The sequence below is a fragment of the Amphiprion ocellaris genome, chromosome 15 (genome assembly GCF_022539595.1).
Source record: "Amphiprion ocellaris isolate individual 3 ecotype Okinawa chromosome 15, ASM2253959v1, whole genome shotgun sequence".
Taxonomy (NCBI): domain Eukaryota; kingdom Metazoa; phylum Chordata; class Actinopteri; family Pomacentridae; genus Amphiprion; species Amphiprion ocellaris.
In genome coordinates this window covers 21,654,434-21,671,708 of record NC_072780.1, presented here as the reverse complement: position 1 = coordinate 21,671,708, position 17,275 = coordinate 21,654,434, and the positions used below count along the sequence as shown (strand labels likewise).

General features: G+C 38.6%; 1 protein-coding gene across 1 annotated transcript; it reads right to left on the bottom strand.

Moving 5' to 3' along the window:
* Positions 1-15,327, bottom strand: LOC111573412 (protein lin-28 homolog A-like). The gene is made up of 5 exons (XM_055018081.1): positions 15,318-15,327; positions 13,772-13,980; positions 8,833-9,011; positions 1,259-1,413; positions 1-41 (listed from the first exon to the last, which is right to left on the bottom strand). Exons 1-5 carry the CDS (start codon positions 15,325-15,327, stop codon positions 1-3), a joined length of 594 nt encoding a protein of 197 aa, XP_054874056.1.
* Positions 15,328-17,275: the final 1,948 nt, after the last annotated feature.

Genomic DNA, 17,275 nt, shown 5'->3' with positions numbered 1-17,275 from the left:
TTACATCACAGCATATTGAGTTTGCTTGCTCATGGGCAGCTCTGAAAGAAAACACACTTATTATGATTACTGTATGTAGATGTACTTTGTATTTAAATTCTTTCATTTTCATCCAAAATTAATGCATTTTTGAAATATTGAAATAATGCAGTTCAGCTAACCAGCTAAGTCGCTAAGTGACTGAAATAACCTGACATGCTGGGTTACCTCAGGTGATGTTACTTGCCAAACTAGTATTACAACACTACCTGAGTTTACATCACCAAAACCAAAGACTACAAAATACGTAAACAGTAGATCCTACGGCAATGAAATGCATGTATTATGTAATCTGTTTTTTCTTACTAGGAACATCTTTCACTGTCATTTTTGCACTTGCTCCATGAGTTCAGCCATCTGAATGGAATACATATCCCCTGTTACAAGAAAAATTCCATCTGAACGCAGCATATGTTAAAAAATCTTTTTCTATGGCAGACATGTCGATTCGTCATAGCAGTGAATTGAAAATGAAACTAATACCACTAATAATGGCTTTGTTCTGATGAAGTGTTTCACTAAGACATGCCTTTAAGCAGAGGTGCACAGTACCACAGCCTGGTTAGCTAACATCCAAATGGAGTAGAGCCATCATTAAGGATATCTGTGCTTCATTTGTTCACTAAATGACAAAACATCTGCTCTAGAAAAAGGTTCACTGTAAGCATCATGTAGGCTTTATTGACAATTATTTGCAACCCATAGATCAGTCAAGCCCACTCTTGTGCCTTAGGCCAACTTCTTTTACACCCTGAGTGTGTGTGTGTGATGTTTAGAGATTTGCACACCCTAAAGACTTTTGCATTTCTATTCTGTATAAAGGCTCAGGTAACGGAGGCGCACTCCAATCAGTCCAAACAGGGACTGTCTGTGGCTACAACATGGCTGCACCAACAGTAAGTCTGATTGTTTTGTTCCAAAGCTAAGACACTTATCTGAATCAGAAAAACAAAAGGACACTAAACGTTTTAAAGTGGATATGTCTGTCATTACGCTTGTCACGTCACAGTGATGTTTCTGTTTGCTGTTCAATAAATAAAGCCCTGAGGTAGTTCTTTCTATAAGGTCCTGTGAAAAACCTCACAGTTTCCTTGATTTGTTCACTCAGACTTGTCAGAGAAAGTGACCTGACTTTCCTGGACCCTCTGTGAGGCTGCCATGCCTTCAGAGGCCAGAGATGAGTGGTGGTGGTGGTGGTGCTGCTGCTGCTGCTGCTCTTGCTGCTGCTGTTGCTGCTGCTGCTGCTGCTGTTGTGCTTTGACTGGACAGCTGGCCACCATGTGGGAAATGCTCTGGCAGAAATGGCACTTTTTGGGCTGAGGGGGCAGCTGACACTCTTTGGCATGATGGCCTGGTCCTCCACAGTTGTAGCATCTAAAATGACAAGTGTAGAAAGAATTATTTTCAATTTTCAATAAGCAAATAACATAAGACACATATGAAAAAGAACATGAACAGTGAAAAGAAAGAGTTCCAGATTTTTATATGATGATGATGATACAGGAAGTCTCACATGCAGCAAACCTAAGGAACCAATCCGGTCAACATGTAGGGTCATTATTCTTTGTAGAACTGCTTTCCAGTTCAAACATGTATGACTGAATTAATCTATTAGAATAGAAGAATAGAATGTGCTTTATTGTCATTATACAGTGTACAACGAGACTCATTCTATTCTATTACAGCTTGCAACTGTGTAGTGTAGAGTAGCTCTACAGAGTTTGAGCAGAGTCGTAGGTGAGTTGGTGTGCTGAGCTGCAGCAAGTGGTGAAGTGTGCATAGAGAGACACAAGGGTCTCATAGATCTGCAAATTCTAAAGGAAGCGACAGTGTAAAATGACACCCCAATCATTGTGAAGATAGGAAGGGACTATTTTCATGGGGAAAAAACTTCACAATATGTAACTCTGATACACAGCCATGAGTTTTGTGGGGGGTTGATTAACAACTATCAATAAAAGTGGTGTAAATGAAAATATTCTGTTACTCTAAAAACAGCAATAATTAAATAATTACATGGAATTATCAGGCTGCACAGTGGATCAGTGGTTAGCACTGTCACCTCGCCGCTAGAAGATCTCGGTTCACGCCCCGGCCTGGACCTGGGATATTTCTGCATGGAGTTTGCATGTTCTCCCTGTGCATGTGTGGGTTTTCTCTGGGCACTCTGGCTTTCTCCCACAGTTCGACAACATGTAATAAGTATTAGTGTTTGTCTATATGTGTAGCCCTGTGATAGACTGGTGATCAAGTGGTGTATAGATAATGGATAGATGGATTTAATTAGCATTATTATACTATAGTGATTGGTATCATTGATCATTCTAATAATGAGTTGTGTTTTTAGTTGGTTCACAAATGATTACTGATATATTTTTGAATTTTGAATATTTTATTAATTCATTATCCAACATTTGATACTTTGAAGCTCCATATCAATATAATTTAAATGCATTATGTCTAATGCATTGTAATCCTAGATAAATTATTTTTTCATTATACTTTGAATAATCATAGTCCATTTGACAGTTTACACACGCAACTACTCTACTTTTACCTTTCTAACAGAAGTGACTGAGGTCTGATACTGTTAATGTACCCACTAGAGGGCAGCACACTCCAAGTGTAGCTTTCAATTTCTTCCGGCTCCTAACACATCTTTCAGTCTACCGCCACAACCAGGGGATTTGGCAGAACTCATCTGTGATCACTGGCAGATGGATGCTTTGATGACTACCTGTCAAAACCCGGTTTATTATCCTCTTAGACAAAATCCTGATAAATTCACACTGCACTTGAACTTTGTAATTAATCCATTTTTCTGCCGACTATTGGATTTTTAAAAATTTTCAAGAAAATGAGCCCCCAAAAAATGTTTGTATGAAGAAGACATATTTCAAATGTTTAAAGCGGTAAGCTTTTTTTGCTGCCTGTGTATTTTCATTTTTATTTATAGGGATGAATCTTCACATCGAACTAAAAATTACATGTCTGACATATATCTATTCTCCATTCTCATATTCAAATCTGATATTGATTTGGAGTCGTGTTTCGGTTAACCAAAGTCCAACGTTAAGCTCTTCGTGGCACTTTAGCTGCTAAATGCGCCACTATGTTTATTATAGTTGCTGCTTTTACTTGTGTGTTATTGTCATTTGCTGCTGGGGAGGGAGTGAATGTTTTATCTCAGACACCAAAACGCAAAGAACTGCTCTGTGGGCCCTATCACACATTTCTATGATTACAACAGCTCTTTGATTTTGATCTTGATATTAAAATAGTGGCTAGTGCAGCTTAATTTCAAACAAGCATTTAAAAGAGCAATCTAATCACATGATCACATTGTCATAATACAGCTCCACTGAGAGCCCAGAGAAGACTGTTGATTGTTGAGCTACGTGTGATTTTAGCACTGAATCTGATGATGAGAAGCAGAGTGAATCCTGTGAGTGAATTTATTAGGGAAGGCAAAATTAGAAGTGTGTAGTGTGACTGTTCAAACAGGCAGAAGATATTGATTTTTAGCCTATGGACAACCTTCATTGCATTTGGTCTGACTTTTCCCTTCGCTCCCCATCTGTGGCCTAACAAGGAAATGAATCAAGCAGGGCCTTAAACACCATGTGGTGTAAAGAGTGTCTTACACAGATATCGCATTCAAAACAACTGTGCTTTTCTTGTTTTCAGAAAAGACGCATCTATTTTTGACAGGATTCTGTAACTGAACTCTCTCATGTTCCATCCATCTATACACCGCTTAATCCTCATTAGGCCTGTGGGGGGCTTGCAGTCTATCCCAGCTGACTTATGGTGAAGGCAGAGTTCACCCTGGACAAGTCTTTTTCATGTTCCTTCAAGCTTATTTTGGGACTTTTTATTACCATAAAATGCTTGCAAAAAGGCCAAAACACGGTTGTGCTAAAACAGGGATGTCAAACTCATTTTAGTTCAGATGGCCACACACAGCTCAATTTGATCTCAAGTGGGTCGGACCATTAAAATCAGAGCATAATAACCTATAAATAACCATAATTCCAAATTTTCCCCTTTGTTTTAGTGTCAAACCTGAAAATGTTCACATTTAAATGACTGTCTTTTTACGAAACATTATAAACAACCTGGAATTTCTTAAGAAAACTTTCAACAATATTATGCCTCAGCTTATCATTTAGTAATGTGCATTAAAACTTGCATATCCCAGAGCATATAAAAAACATTTAGGTATCTGGAAATGAAGAGTATAGTATTTTGCTTCATGATCAAAACAACTGGTCAAGGTCTAGATCATTTTTTAAAATTATAGTTTTACAAATTTACAATTTGCAGTTAATGTCGTCTGTAATTTTTTTCCATTGGCCGGATTGGTCACTTTGGTGGTCTGCTTTTGGCCCGCGGGCCTTATGTTTTACACCCCTGTGCTAAAACAATGATTACATTTTTTTTGTTTTATGTTTCTCCAACATCTGATCAAGTAATATTCTATTAAGTTTGATCAGTAAAATTTGATCTTCACTGACTTATTCGTGTAAAAGGCAAGTGCAATGTAAAAGATGAGGAGTTGGCCCATGCGCTATTCAAAAATGTGTTCCAAAGCTCAACAGACTTGCACTTAATTTTCCAATCCTGTACTAACAACTACTAACACTGTGGATGCTGTTGTAGAAACCAATAGCCTGATATCTTAAATAGATTTCAGGGTAAACCTACTTATAGGTCTTGAAACAGTTGGCTAAATATTGAATGAAAGCTCACTATAAATATAAAACCACTGACAGGTCAAGTGAATAATAGTGATCAGCTCATTACAGGAGAAAGTTCTGCTGGGAAACCTGGGGTCCTGGCATTCATGTGGATGTTGCTTTAACACGTACCACTCAAATAAACAGTGTTGCAGACCAAGCCCACCTCCCATAGCATGATACCAGCACCCTCCCCAATCATCAACGCAATGCTTACTGCATTGCAAAAACTACTCAAGGTGGTTTAAATGTTGTGGCTGACTGGTGTAGATTAATGGCGTTGAACAGCTAAAAGAAACAGATAAATGGCTGCAATATCAGTAACAGATACAAAGTGTCAATAGGCAGCTGAAATTATCTCATTATCTATAGAAAATGGGAAACTGATTAAAATACAAATTTCATTGAAATAGAAAAAGTTCTAAAAATCTCTGTGGTTTACTTTTCCACAGACTAGCTGGTGAACATAGTCCAAATCTGTAAAGAGCCAGATACGTTTGTCTGGATTTTGTGGAGAACAACACAGTAAAGAGAGAGACTAAAGAGAGTGAATACTACATTTAACTTCATAAAGTGGATTCCAAGCAAATGTTTTATCTTGTTGTGGACTTTTGCCAACCAAGGGACTAGAAAAAACACTAAATAAGTTTGCAAGTGTAACAATAAAAGCACATATGCGAGGGTTATTTCTGAAGATTTATACTGCAGTTCGGATGTAAGAGACAGAGGCAGAGCACATTCTTTGTTTTGGTCTGTTTATGCTATTTTTCCCAATAGAGATGTTACAAAATAACATCAGCCTTAGCCATTAGCTACACATTCTGATTGCTTGTTTGTTTGTTTATTTGCTTGCTTTCTTTGTTTGTTTTTAATAATTCATATTTATTCCATTACTTAAATGCTATGCTATGCTCCTGTCAATTGCTTTTACTATTTATTACTTTTAACTATCTACTTAAACGGTTTATCTATAGCATTGGGATAAATACATCTCTTACTTTTGTTTGAGCTGTATATCAGCTAGCTATTTCAAACATTTATCAGCACTTAGCTATTTCAGATTTATCTTTTACTTTTAGCTTATTAAACCAGTTACTTTGAACTATTACTCTTTCAACCATTGCTTTTATTAAACTGTTTAGACTTCTTTGCTTTGCAGTCTAAATTCATCGGTCATTCCAGAATTGGAGGACATTTTACCTCCCACCCATCAAATTTCAAATAATCCATGTACGAAATACTAAAACGTGCAGTTATTGTGTAAATGTACTTGTCCTGAGACCAAATCAAAAAAAAAAAAAATAGAAGAAAAGAATGTTTTAAAATATTTTCTAAAATACCAAATAAATCTGGAGTTTCCCCTATTATGTCATTTTTCTCCAAAAAAAATTTAATCTTAAATAAAACAGCAAAAATTAAACATTGTTTTTAATCAACATGATATTTTAAATAATAATTATTTTGTATGGAACATGGATCCAACCCTGTTTTTTGTTGTTGTTGTTGTTGTTGTTGTTGTTGTTTTGCTTTTATCCATCAGTAAATTTGTCCTCTTGGTCAGCAGTAACAGAAGAAAGGGCTAACATTAGCATGGATTTACTACCCTGTTATTGTGATTAGAGTAGGGTCTGAAAACAACAACAACAACAAAAAACATGAAATACAAATGATACCATTGATGTGTAAGCTGAGCCAATCAGATCTTTGTTAGTTTATTACCTATTATTGATGAATATGCAGCAGAAAAATGTAAAAGAGAAGGTTTTTTCAAAAATTTTGAAGCCCAAATGTCCTCCAATTCTGGAATGACCCTCATGCATTCTCAGTTACCAGTTACTTCTGATTCATTGCAGGCGTCTTTTCTTCATCAGTCAAATCCTAATTTCTGGTTTAGCTGACCTAGCCTTTCCAGTCTGATTGGGAATCACTGCTCTACAGCACAGAGGAATAAAATATATCGGATTTTGGATGCACACAAGTCTTTTCATATGACTTGATTCCAATACGAAAAATATAGCATGAGAGTTGTTTTTTTTAAATGAGCAAAATTCCCCCTGTGAGGCGTGAGGTGAAGAAAGGCAGGCCGCCCTCACAGCTAACCAGCCCCCCAGATCAGGGCTCAGTATCGATCAGCATGGCCATGAGGGTGGCAGAGGGAGTCCTTTGTTTCACTACTCCAGTGACCTGTGAACCCTGACTCCCTGCCCCTCCTACTACCCCCCTCCAACTCATTTGCACAGCACACCCCATTGTTGCTACAGCGGTGGTGACCTGTGACCTCTCTCAGGCACCTACATCTGTTATCAATTAAATGGATAGGATCCCTTCCTCTTCTGAATACAACATTTATGTTTGGGGGAAAAGCGGGAACATGTGAATGCAATCAAATCTATAGCAGCTATTTAAGGGCAGGAAGTTGTGGATTTACTTGTATCATTGCCCAGCATGATTAATGAAGTTCAGCTTAATAAGATGTTATCACATTAATAACCTCATCAGATCCTAATGACCTACAATCTACAAATCTTTTATTCCTCTAACTGCAACATTTATGTTTGGGAAGCAGTGAGAAGACAAAACATCTGAATGCAATCAAACTAGCAGGTATTTAAAGACAGGAAGATGTGGGCCTCATTTTATCACTGCCAGTCATGATTAATATGGTCCAACCCACTAGATGCTATCAAATGAATAGCCTCACTGGAGCTTAATTACCGAATCGAGCTTCAAAGTCGAAGAGTGCAGTCACAAATGAATTCGAGTTTACTCCAGTAGCGTTCATTTACGGGTTCATTTATTGGCCTCGACTTACTGTTTCATAATAAAGTGACAAACTTTGAACTGATAAAGGTGAGCTGTGGTCTACACAGACAGCAACAAAAGAGGAGCCTAGGGAGAAGCCAAGCAATTTACTGATGCAGCTCAGCTTGCTGCACCACCACGAGATAACGTTTACACAATAAAATCCTGAAAAATAATAATTTGAAAAGCACATTGCAAAAACAACCTTATCATGCACTCGTAGGTGATGCAAATCAGTATGCTCTTAACTCAAGTTTAATCTTTCTGTGAATTCTTGTACAACATCAATTATCTTTTGTTTCAAGATGCAAACTGTAATTCATGGAAGATTCTTAAAAATGTATATAAATATCAAAAAGGCTAAAGTAATTGCAACCATATATGTAGAGTGCATAGCACATGTTCATTCTTCTACTCTCCTTCCATACATTTCCAACCTCTCTCCACTGTATCTGTCAAATGAAGGTAAAATTTCTACAAGCTAAAATTTTCTCAACTGCACTGGTAGATTTTCCTTACTTGTTTTAAAGGAAAATAAGATTTTTGGAATGCAAGTATGAACTGGGCCTTGTTTATGAAGAAGTATGTAAGTACCTTTCAAGTCACATAAAAAATAAAAACAGCTTTCAAATTTTTGTTTTTAGAGATGGTAATACATGCCTAATAACTGTTTTATTGTATGTTTAAAGTAAATTCAAAGATGGGCAAACCCACAGTGCATGGATTGTCTTATGATGACCTCCTTTAAAACCACCATACCCTTATGCATAAGTTCAAGCCTCAATATAATTTAAATTAGTGAGTTCTATAAAAATTGACCCCCTGCACGGTTGTCATGAACTGGAAAATAGGCTATAGAGACCAAAACATTTTTTGTGCCAGGCTGTGAACATGTTTCATTCTGCTGTAAAGTTGGATATTTGAACATGGGGGTCTTTAGGGGGATTTGTTCACTTTGGAGCCAGACTCCAGTGGACATTTGAGGAAGTGTAGTTTTTTTGCGCCTCCTTGTTGGCTTAGTTTTTCAACCACAGTGTTTGCCATTTGGTCTTTCCACCACTTTGGGCCACATTGAAATGTGTGGATTTCAATTTAATTTGGTGAATATATCAATGGTACTGGGAGGACGACTCCTGCTGACTTTGGCCATCCTTACGAGCTACACCAAGAAGAGGAGAGCATGTTTCACAAACTGTTGAGATACTCCTTTGTGTTCTAAATTAGCATGCAGGTTTTGTCAGGCTAGACTTACTTGTCACCCTTGGAGCGTCGTTTCTGAGCACTCTTCGGTCTCCTCTCATTGCCCAGACATGGTGCTCCATTGGGCCCAGTAACCCATATAGACTCCAGCCCTTTGGATGATTTTTTGAAGGTGAACTCCACAGCCTCGCCTTCTCTGAGGCTGCGGAAGCCCTCCATGTGCAGTTTGCTCTGGCAATGAAAAAGATTAAGGATTATTGTGGTATTAAGCAGTAGGCATCCTGTGGCCTGGTAGTGCTGGAACCATGCACTTTTATAGGGGTGTGTGCATCTTGTTTCCCTAACTTTTGAGTTACTTTAATTGATTTCTTATGCAGGCATGGCTGTCATGTAGAAGTACACCACAATATATACACCACTCATATATGGTAAGCTTTTTTTTAATCCTCTAGTTATTTAAAGAAAAATCTGGTGCAGCTATTTCAAGCGATACCTTTCTGATTGGGGATATTACAGTTTAAAATACATCAGGGTCAGGTAATGGCTCTAGTTCTATGTGTGAAGTGGCTGTAACTAAACAATATTCTCTTACAAACCACAAGATGGGTTTTTCCCATGTGTTTTGAAACAGTGGACCTTCTAGGCACGTTAAAGACTTCTAATCTGTTGAGGAAAATTATGAGATTTGAGAACTTTGTCTGCATTGCACCATGATGAGACTCAATAACTTCAGATCTCAATCGTAAACTGCTATTTATACCAAGCATCATATATTAAAATATTTATTATTTTAAAGGCAAGCTGTACAGTTAGCTTTACTGTTATGTCAATATTAGGTGCTAACTAGCAACAACTTCCACAGCTGAAAAACCAGAAAAGCACTCAGAGAGAGCAGTACTCCAGCAAGGTTGCTCATTTCCTCATATTAGTTATTGATGATCAGAAATCATGACAACATAGAATGTGGCCATTTAATATAGATGCACCCACAAACAAAATGACCTTGCGCTGACCACAGGCATGTGTTATGCATGTGTATGTTATGTACGGGTACTGAATCACCTCACCTAAATCTTTAGGAGGTGGCGGGAATTAACTGGATTCGGAAACACCTCCACAATTTAATCAGTTGTTCCTTAAATGATTTCCAATGGAGAAGTCCTGATAAGTCCGCAACAGTTGATATGTAGTGATCATCATGTGATCGTCAGCAGGCACCTGATGTAGTGTTCGCTTGTAGTCGTAGTTAGAGTTATCTCGCAATGATACAGAAATCTTTAATAAATCCTTGGGTCCAGAGTATAAGCCACATCACTGCCAAAATCAGTTGGTCCCTGTGTCATTTCTGACGTTGTCAGGAGAGTTTTGCCATCATGTAGAGCGGTGAGATACAACAGTCTGGGACAATCTCACCATATAGTTGGACAATTTCTTGGTTGTCAGGTCGTCCAACAAAACAAAGTCCACTGAGCACTTTGCAGCACACCACCCATCCATCTGATGATAGAAGTAGTAGCAGCCACAATCCAGCTAGCTGTAAACCTTCCCCTGTTAGCTGCAGGTTAATACACATTACTACAATACACAGGGGAAATACAGAAAACAAGCCACTACACCACTAGAGCCACAACTGTGAAAGACTCTGCTGATGTATGAGAGTAACAATAAGGATTTTCTGGTAGACTCAGACAGTGGACTCATCCCTATACTTGTCCAAACCATCGATGGTTCCATCACTGATTCCAACATTTATTTTTTACAGACTGCAGCATGTTATTGAGAATAAAAGAACCAGACTTGGCTGCTTTAAATCATATCTATCAGACAGATTCTAGTGTACCATGGGTTCTTGCACACACACAAGAGTTAGTTATGAAGTTCCATAAGGGTCCATGCAAAGACAGTACTTTTCACCTTGCACATGCTCCTCTAAAGCACTATTCATAAGAAACACTCCATGAGCTGAAGCCAGCAACCATTAGTCAAACTCCAAGCTGACATAAAGATATAAAGGCTTGTAACTCTATTTTTGACATATATTGAAGTTATTGTATTTTGCAAAAAGCACCTCAGAAACACACTGAAACAACCAAATAGCTGAATGGCATTGCCTTGGCTTCTAGTTCTACCGTGAGGAAGCTTGGAGTTGTTTTTGATAAGGATTTAGTCACACATAAAGCGAGTCTGTAGGACGGCCTTCTTTCACCTGCACAACATGGTCCAAATCAGGAACATTTTGTCTCAGAGTGATGCTAGAAAACTAGTCCATGTATTTGTAACTTCTAGGCTGGAATACTCTAACCCCTCATTGTCAGGATATTCCTATAGTTCTCCTAAAAACTTCCAGCTGATTCAAAATGCTGCATGCAGAGTTCTGACAGGAACCAGTGAAAGATCATATTTATCCCATATTAGCTTCTCTTTAGTATAAACTGAAAACTGTCTGGATTTTCAGTTTTACTATAGCTGGTTTTATATCCCAGTTTAGTTCAAATTTTGACAGAAATTTTAGAAAATTGTATAAACAAAATAAAAATGAATACCAGTTTTCATCAATGACTTGGCAAATATGGCAAATATTAGGAGTTGGTTTGTCAGGTTTAAATACTGGTGCAGCCAGTTCTCCAATCAATGATAATAAACCACTGCAGAAGAAGAAGGTGCAATCGAATCTCAAACTGAGAAAAATGTTGCAGGAAAAATGGAATTATGTCCTCTCTGTTTCATGTAAAAATGTCAGAAACGTTCCAGTAGCCTTAGCTGATGATAAGATCATCTTTTATGCACTGAGTGTGTTTTCAGCACACTTGGTTGATCTCGCTTTTATAAGTACAGCAGCTTTTAAAGCCTAAAAGCTGTTTTTGATAGTTTCAGGTTTGATTGAATTTTCAACGGTTTATTCAGGGTTTTGGTAGATGGACAGGCACCTTCTGATGGCAGATTTCTTGAAAACATAAAAACACTGAGACATTAAACTATTTGATTCCAGCAAACTCACAGTTGTTATCATAACAAAGTGAGCATGGTGGAGAACAGCTGATTGACAGGACATTCACTGATCCACAGTACATGTGAAAACCTCACTGCACTGAGAAGTCACCACAAACTATAAGTCTGCCTTGATCTGATGCAATGTGTCCTCAATTTATTTCTAAAAACAGCTAAGTCATCAACAGTACAGATGACAATCTCTTAGATAATCATCTATCCATTATCTATACATCGCTTAATCCTCATTAGGGTCACAGGGGGGTTGGAGTCTATCCCAGCTGACTTAGGGTGAAGACAGAGTCCAGTCTATCAAAGGGCGACATATAGAGACAAACAAGAACACTCACATTCACACCTACAGACAATCTAGAGTTAACAATTAACCTGAACATGTTTTTCGACTATGGGAGGAAGCTGGAAAACCTGGAGAAAACCCACGCATGCACAAGGAGAACATACAAACTCCACACAGAAAGATTCTGGGAAGGCTGAGACGCAAACTGGGGATCTTCTAGCTGCAAGGTGAAAGTGCTAACCACCAAGCCACTGTGCAGCCCCTCTCAGACAGTCAAACCTCTGGAAACCAAATTTACACTTGTGTTGCACTGAAGCCCCAAACAAGCATATAAAGAGCCCACACTCTCATTCTTTCATCAGAAGATTTACAGCAACACCCAGACAGAGAAACCTGAGACTGAGGTCTGTGCTAAAAGGCTCCACGTGGGGCTGCAGTGTTGAACTGAAACTTCGGGGCTGGGTGGGCTCCCTGATGCTTTAATGACTTTATAACAGGAAGCAGGTCTGGATAGGGGGAGGAATGAGCCTTGTTATCTCTGCTTTAGCCTCTAACCCCTTTAAAACAGAAATGCTTGAGCTCTAACAACCCCCCACCCCCCTCACAGTGTGAGGTGAAGTGAGCAGGAGAGGCAGTACATTATGTTGGACCAGTTTGGCTTAAAGATCTGTTAATCTTCACTTAATTTTACACATAACTACCAGGGAATATAATCAGCTTCCTTTTAAGTTTCACTCTCGTATAAAAGTTTAACTACTACGCTGGCAAGTTCAGCATAATGTGACTTGATGCTACAACCCAAAATTCATCAATAAATAAATGCCCTCACAATAACTGAACACATGAGCAAAAGAGAGATGTTTTTTCTTCTAGTAACATTATTTTTGCATGGTCCATTTTGAGGAAAGTTTTTCTATTCACAGTTCAGAATTTGTCTTTCTACATCTGAGCATTTTCTTAGAAGGAGACATTAAATGTATTTATTTGTTTAGCATGCATAATGTAATGTTTAATGTAAAATGTCCTTTTAGCATGTACACATTTAAGGAACATGCATTAAAAACACTACACAGAAGTTAGCAAAAAAAAACATCAGTGTATTTTTCATCCTAACTGACCAAGCATGGCTGCAGCAATAAAACTCCTGAGTGTATTTCAGTGAGCAACGGTGTGTTTTACTCATTGCTGCTTAAATGACCTATTTAGCATTAAGAATATGTTGTTTATTCTTTAAAATGTGTATTAAAATAGCTTTAAAAGAGCAGATTAATCTACAAAACAGCCTCACATTACATGAGCCATAATTAAAAAATGTTTTTGTAGTTGTGTTTTTTTTAGATTGCTTGGCTGTTTTTATCTGATCTGGATTGCACCTTGTTTAGTAATAATCAGTTGTTTGTGTGTGGAGAATGACATGATGTGGAGCCTGTTCCACTGAGTCTTAACTGTGACACTGTAGCAGGGTAATACTGGATAATAGTGTAAGTGTGAGTGTTTGGACAGACTCACATACTCACACAGTATGGACAGTAAAATGCAAAGTGACTATGCAATAACAACAACAGATGTTCCATTTAGCGTGAACCTGCCCTCAGCAATCCACTGCAGCCCTGCACACACTGAAACCCTGAAACCCTGGTTTACTGGAAGACTTTACTGGATCCCCCTCAGTGTTTGCGTGAAATCAGAGGCAGCAGTGTCTCACCTGGTGGACGAACACATCCTGCGGTGTCTGCAGAGGAGCTCCGTCCCTGCTGCTCATGGACAAGAACCCGAAGCCCATCCTCATGTTGAACCACTTGCAGACGCCGCTGCCCCGGAACAGAGCCGGGTCGTCCTCCTCGGCCTGAGCACAGCCGCCTGCAGCACACAGAGAGGCAGACTGCAGGTTCACTAACGGTAGCCTGCCTTCAGCTGACACATAAGAAATCATGAAAAATTGTTTTTCACACAAAGTGGAAAATATAGACTAGAAATGTGGTCGCTTCAGAAGACTGCAGCCTGGCAATGACTGCAAAATAATTTCTAATTCATTGTTGTTGCTCTAAAATGACAGAAAATGTCAATAATAACAATAATAATAACAACAATAATAATAATAATAATATCCATGAGCATTTTCCACGATGAACAGTTCAAAACCTAAATACAATCAATTTAGTATGAGCGAAGACTAAATAGACAGCAAATTCTCATACCTGAGATGCAAGAAGATTTTATATGTTTGTTTAATTATTATTATTATTATTATTATTATTATTATTATTATTATTATTATTATTATTATTATTATTATTATTATTATTATTATTTTTATTTTTATTATGCTTAAAAATGTACATAACCATCTAATGTATCCATTGCTTTCATGAGGTCTCAGTGTTTCTGTTGCAGCTGTGATGAAATGGTCTTATGAATCCACACAATCAATGTGCAAATTAATGACAATAAATTACATCAGTAAGAAATAAAAACGACATTTTCATCATTTAACTGAGTCAATAATCTACATTGAATGTTTTTTTCCCCCAACTGTGTTTGTTACAGCAATTTAACCGTACTGCTTCAGATGTTGTTCTATAGAATAAAACACTGCAAAATTAAATCCTTTGAATTAGTATCTGCTGCAGTGATGTCCCCTGTTTTTGTAAAGACATGTAAGATCCCACAGGTTCAACACCGTCTTACTGCTGCAGTATGTTAACACTTTGGAGCTGCAACAATCTGACTATATTTTCTTGTTCTGTCCCTATAGTAAGTTTATAATTTATCACATTCCAGATTGACATCTTTACACCTGTTTGGTCTGGCAAGCCAAAACCCAAAGATGTTCAGTTAGGGAAATCTTCACATTTAAGAAGCTTAGACATTTAAGCAGCTCTGACATGTTTTAACATATTTACTATGCAAATTTGGTGAATGGATTCCCTTTAAAATCAATAAACAGAGTGATGGGAGAAATCCAGTCATCTGCTCAGGTCAAATCATCTCCAGATCAAGCGAATGAGTCTGATTTAAAAATGTTCCCAGCATTAAAAGTTAGATCAATCAGTCTGACTGTTTTCTAGCTGGGAGTCTCTGACTGGGAGCAGACTCTCCCTCCTCACAATCAGAAGCCTGTCCTCGTCCTCCTGACAGCAAACCACTTCTGTACACATTGTGTGAATAGACTTCCACTCAACAGCCCTTCACTAAACACAAACACAATGAATGTCTCTTCTCCTGTGTTATTTCAGAGCATCCCCTCGTACCTTCTGCCATGGTGGGAGGTTTCCAGCCTCCTGCAGAAACAGCTCCGTCCCGGGACTCACATCAGAGGAGCTCCATGCTGGACCTGCAGCCTCAGCCTGAGTGTGTGTAATCCTGCAGGAGAAATAATGCCTTCTTCCTGCCTTCTGCTCTTTTCTTGCACCATATGAACAAGCCCCCTGACCCTCCTACCTCTGGTAACCCCCAACACACACACACACACACGCACACACACACACACACACACACACACACACACGTTTAGGTCAAGTCCACGTGACTTCCAATCGTAGATAAATCACACATGTCAAGTAAGATAGTGAAGCCAAAACAATTGACAAACTGGCCAATCAGGAGAGCATTTGCACCCCAGGCCCAGAGGGACTCACCCCGCCCACTGCCACCACACACACACACACACACACACACACACACACACACACACACACACACACACACACACACATGCACAACAAAAGGCAGCTGTAAAGTGTTTAGCATCTCCTCTTCACAATAAAGATGATCATTCCTTCCCTCTTCCACTGCTGCATCTCTAAACACTTGTCAGTGTTATCACAATTCTGTTCATACGATTCTATACAAAATCCCATTAAATGCACTAGAGCAAATAACATTATTCAATAACTTAATAAACTTTATTCAACCATTGTATTTTTATTTAAGAATAACAGCTTCTGAGTCATTTTGATGGTACATTGACTTGTAATAGGGAGAAGAGTTCCTGTTTTCTCAAAACATCTTTTCTTCCATTTACTTGGGTGATCAGTGCAACACTTTATGTCACACACCACCAACTCTGGGTCTTCAGGCATAAGGAGAAGCTAGCTCAGTGTTCTCTACTTGGATACCACCTCAAAGCAGATCCACACCCTTCATAAAACAGCAAGAAGAAGAAGGTTCTCAGGGCATCATGGCAGAAACAACAAGGTGCAAAGGACAATGATGTGGAAGCTGATTAGAGTAAAGGGGAGAATAACTGACCAGCCGGCTTTTTGGGCTCCAGAACACTCCAGAACAAATGTCAAATTCTGGTTTTACAAAAAAACATTTACAATTTCATTTCAACACTTCATTACTGGGCTGCACAGGGGCTTGGTGGTTAGCACTTTCGCTTTGCAGCTAGAAGATCCCCAGTTTGCGTCCTGGTCTTCCCGGGATCTTTCTGAATGGAATTTGTATGTTCTCCCTGTGCATGTGTGGGTTTTCTCTGGGTGCTCCAGCTTCCTCCCACAGTCCAAAAAACATGCTAAAGATAACTGATAATTCTAAATTGTCCATAGGTGTGAATGTGATTGTGATTGTTTGTCTCTATGTGTAGCCCTGTGATAGACTGGTGACCTGTCTAGAGTGTCCCCTGCCTTCACCCTAAGTCAGCTGGGATAGACTCCAGTGACCCTAATGAGTATTAAGCGGTGTATAGATAATGGATGGATGGATGGTCGGCTTGATGGCCAGAACTCAGGAACATCCTATCTCAGAGTGATGCAGAAAAACTAGTCCATTTGTTACATCCAGGTTTGACTATTGCAATTCCTTACTATCAGGATGTCAAAATAACTCTCTGGAACAGTTGATCCAAAATGCTGAAGTGAGAGTACTGATGGGAGTTAGCAAGAGAGATCATATTTCTCCTATACTGGCTTCTCTTCATTGGCTTCCTGTGAAATCCAGAATAGAATTTAAAATTCTTCTCCTGACATTAAAGCTCTAAATGGCCAACCTCCATCTTATCTTAAAGACCTTATTAGTACCATTTTATCCCCACTGTGGGATCAGTAAAGGTTATCCTTATCCTTATCCGAGCAAAACTTTTCGCTCTCAGACAGTTTAGTTTCAGGAAGAGGACAACTGTACATTTGTGGTATCTGTGGCTGTATAATGACGGCTTAACACAAAGCTGCTTGTTGCTGTGAACAGCAGGTTTGCTGGTTTGTATTAA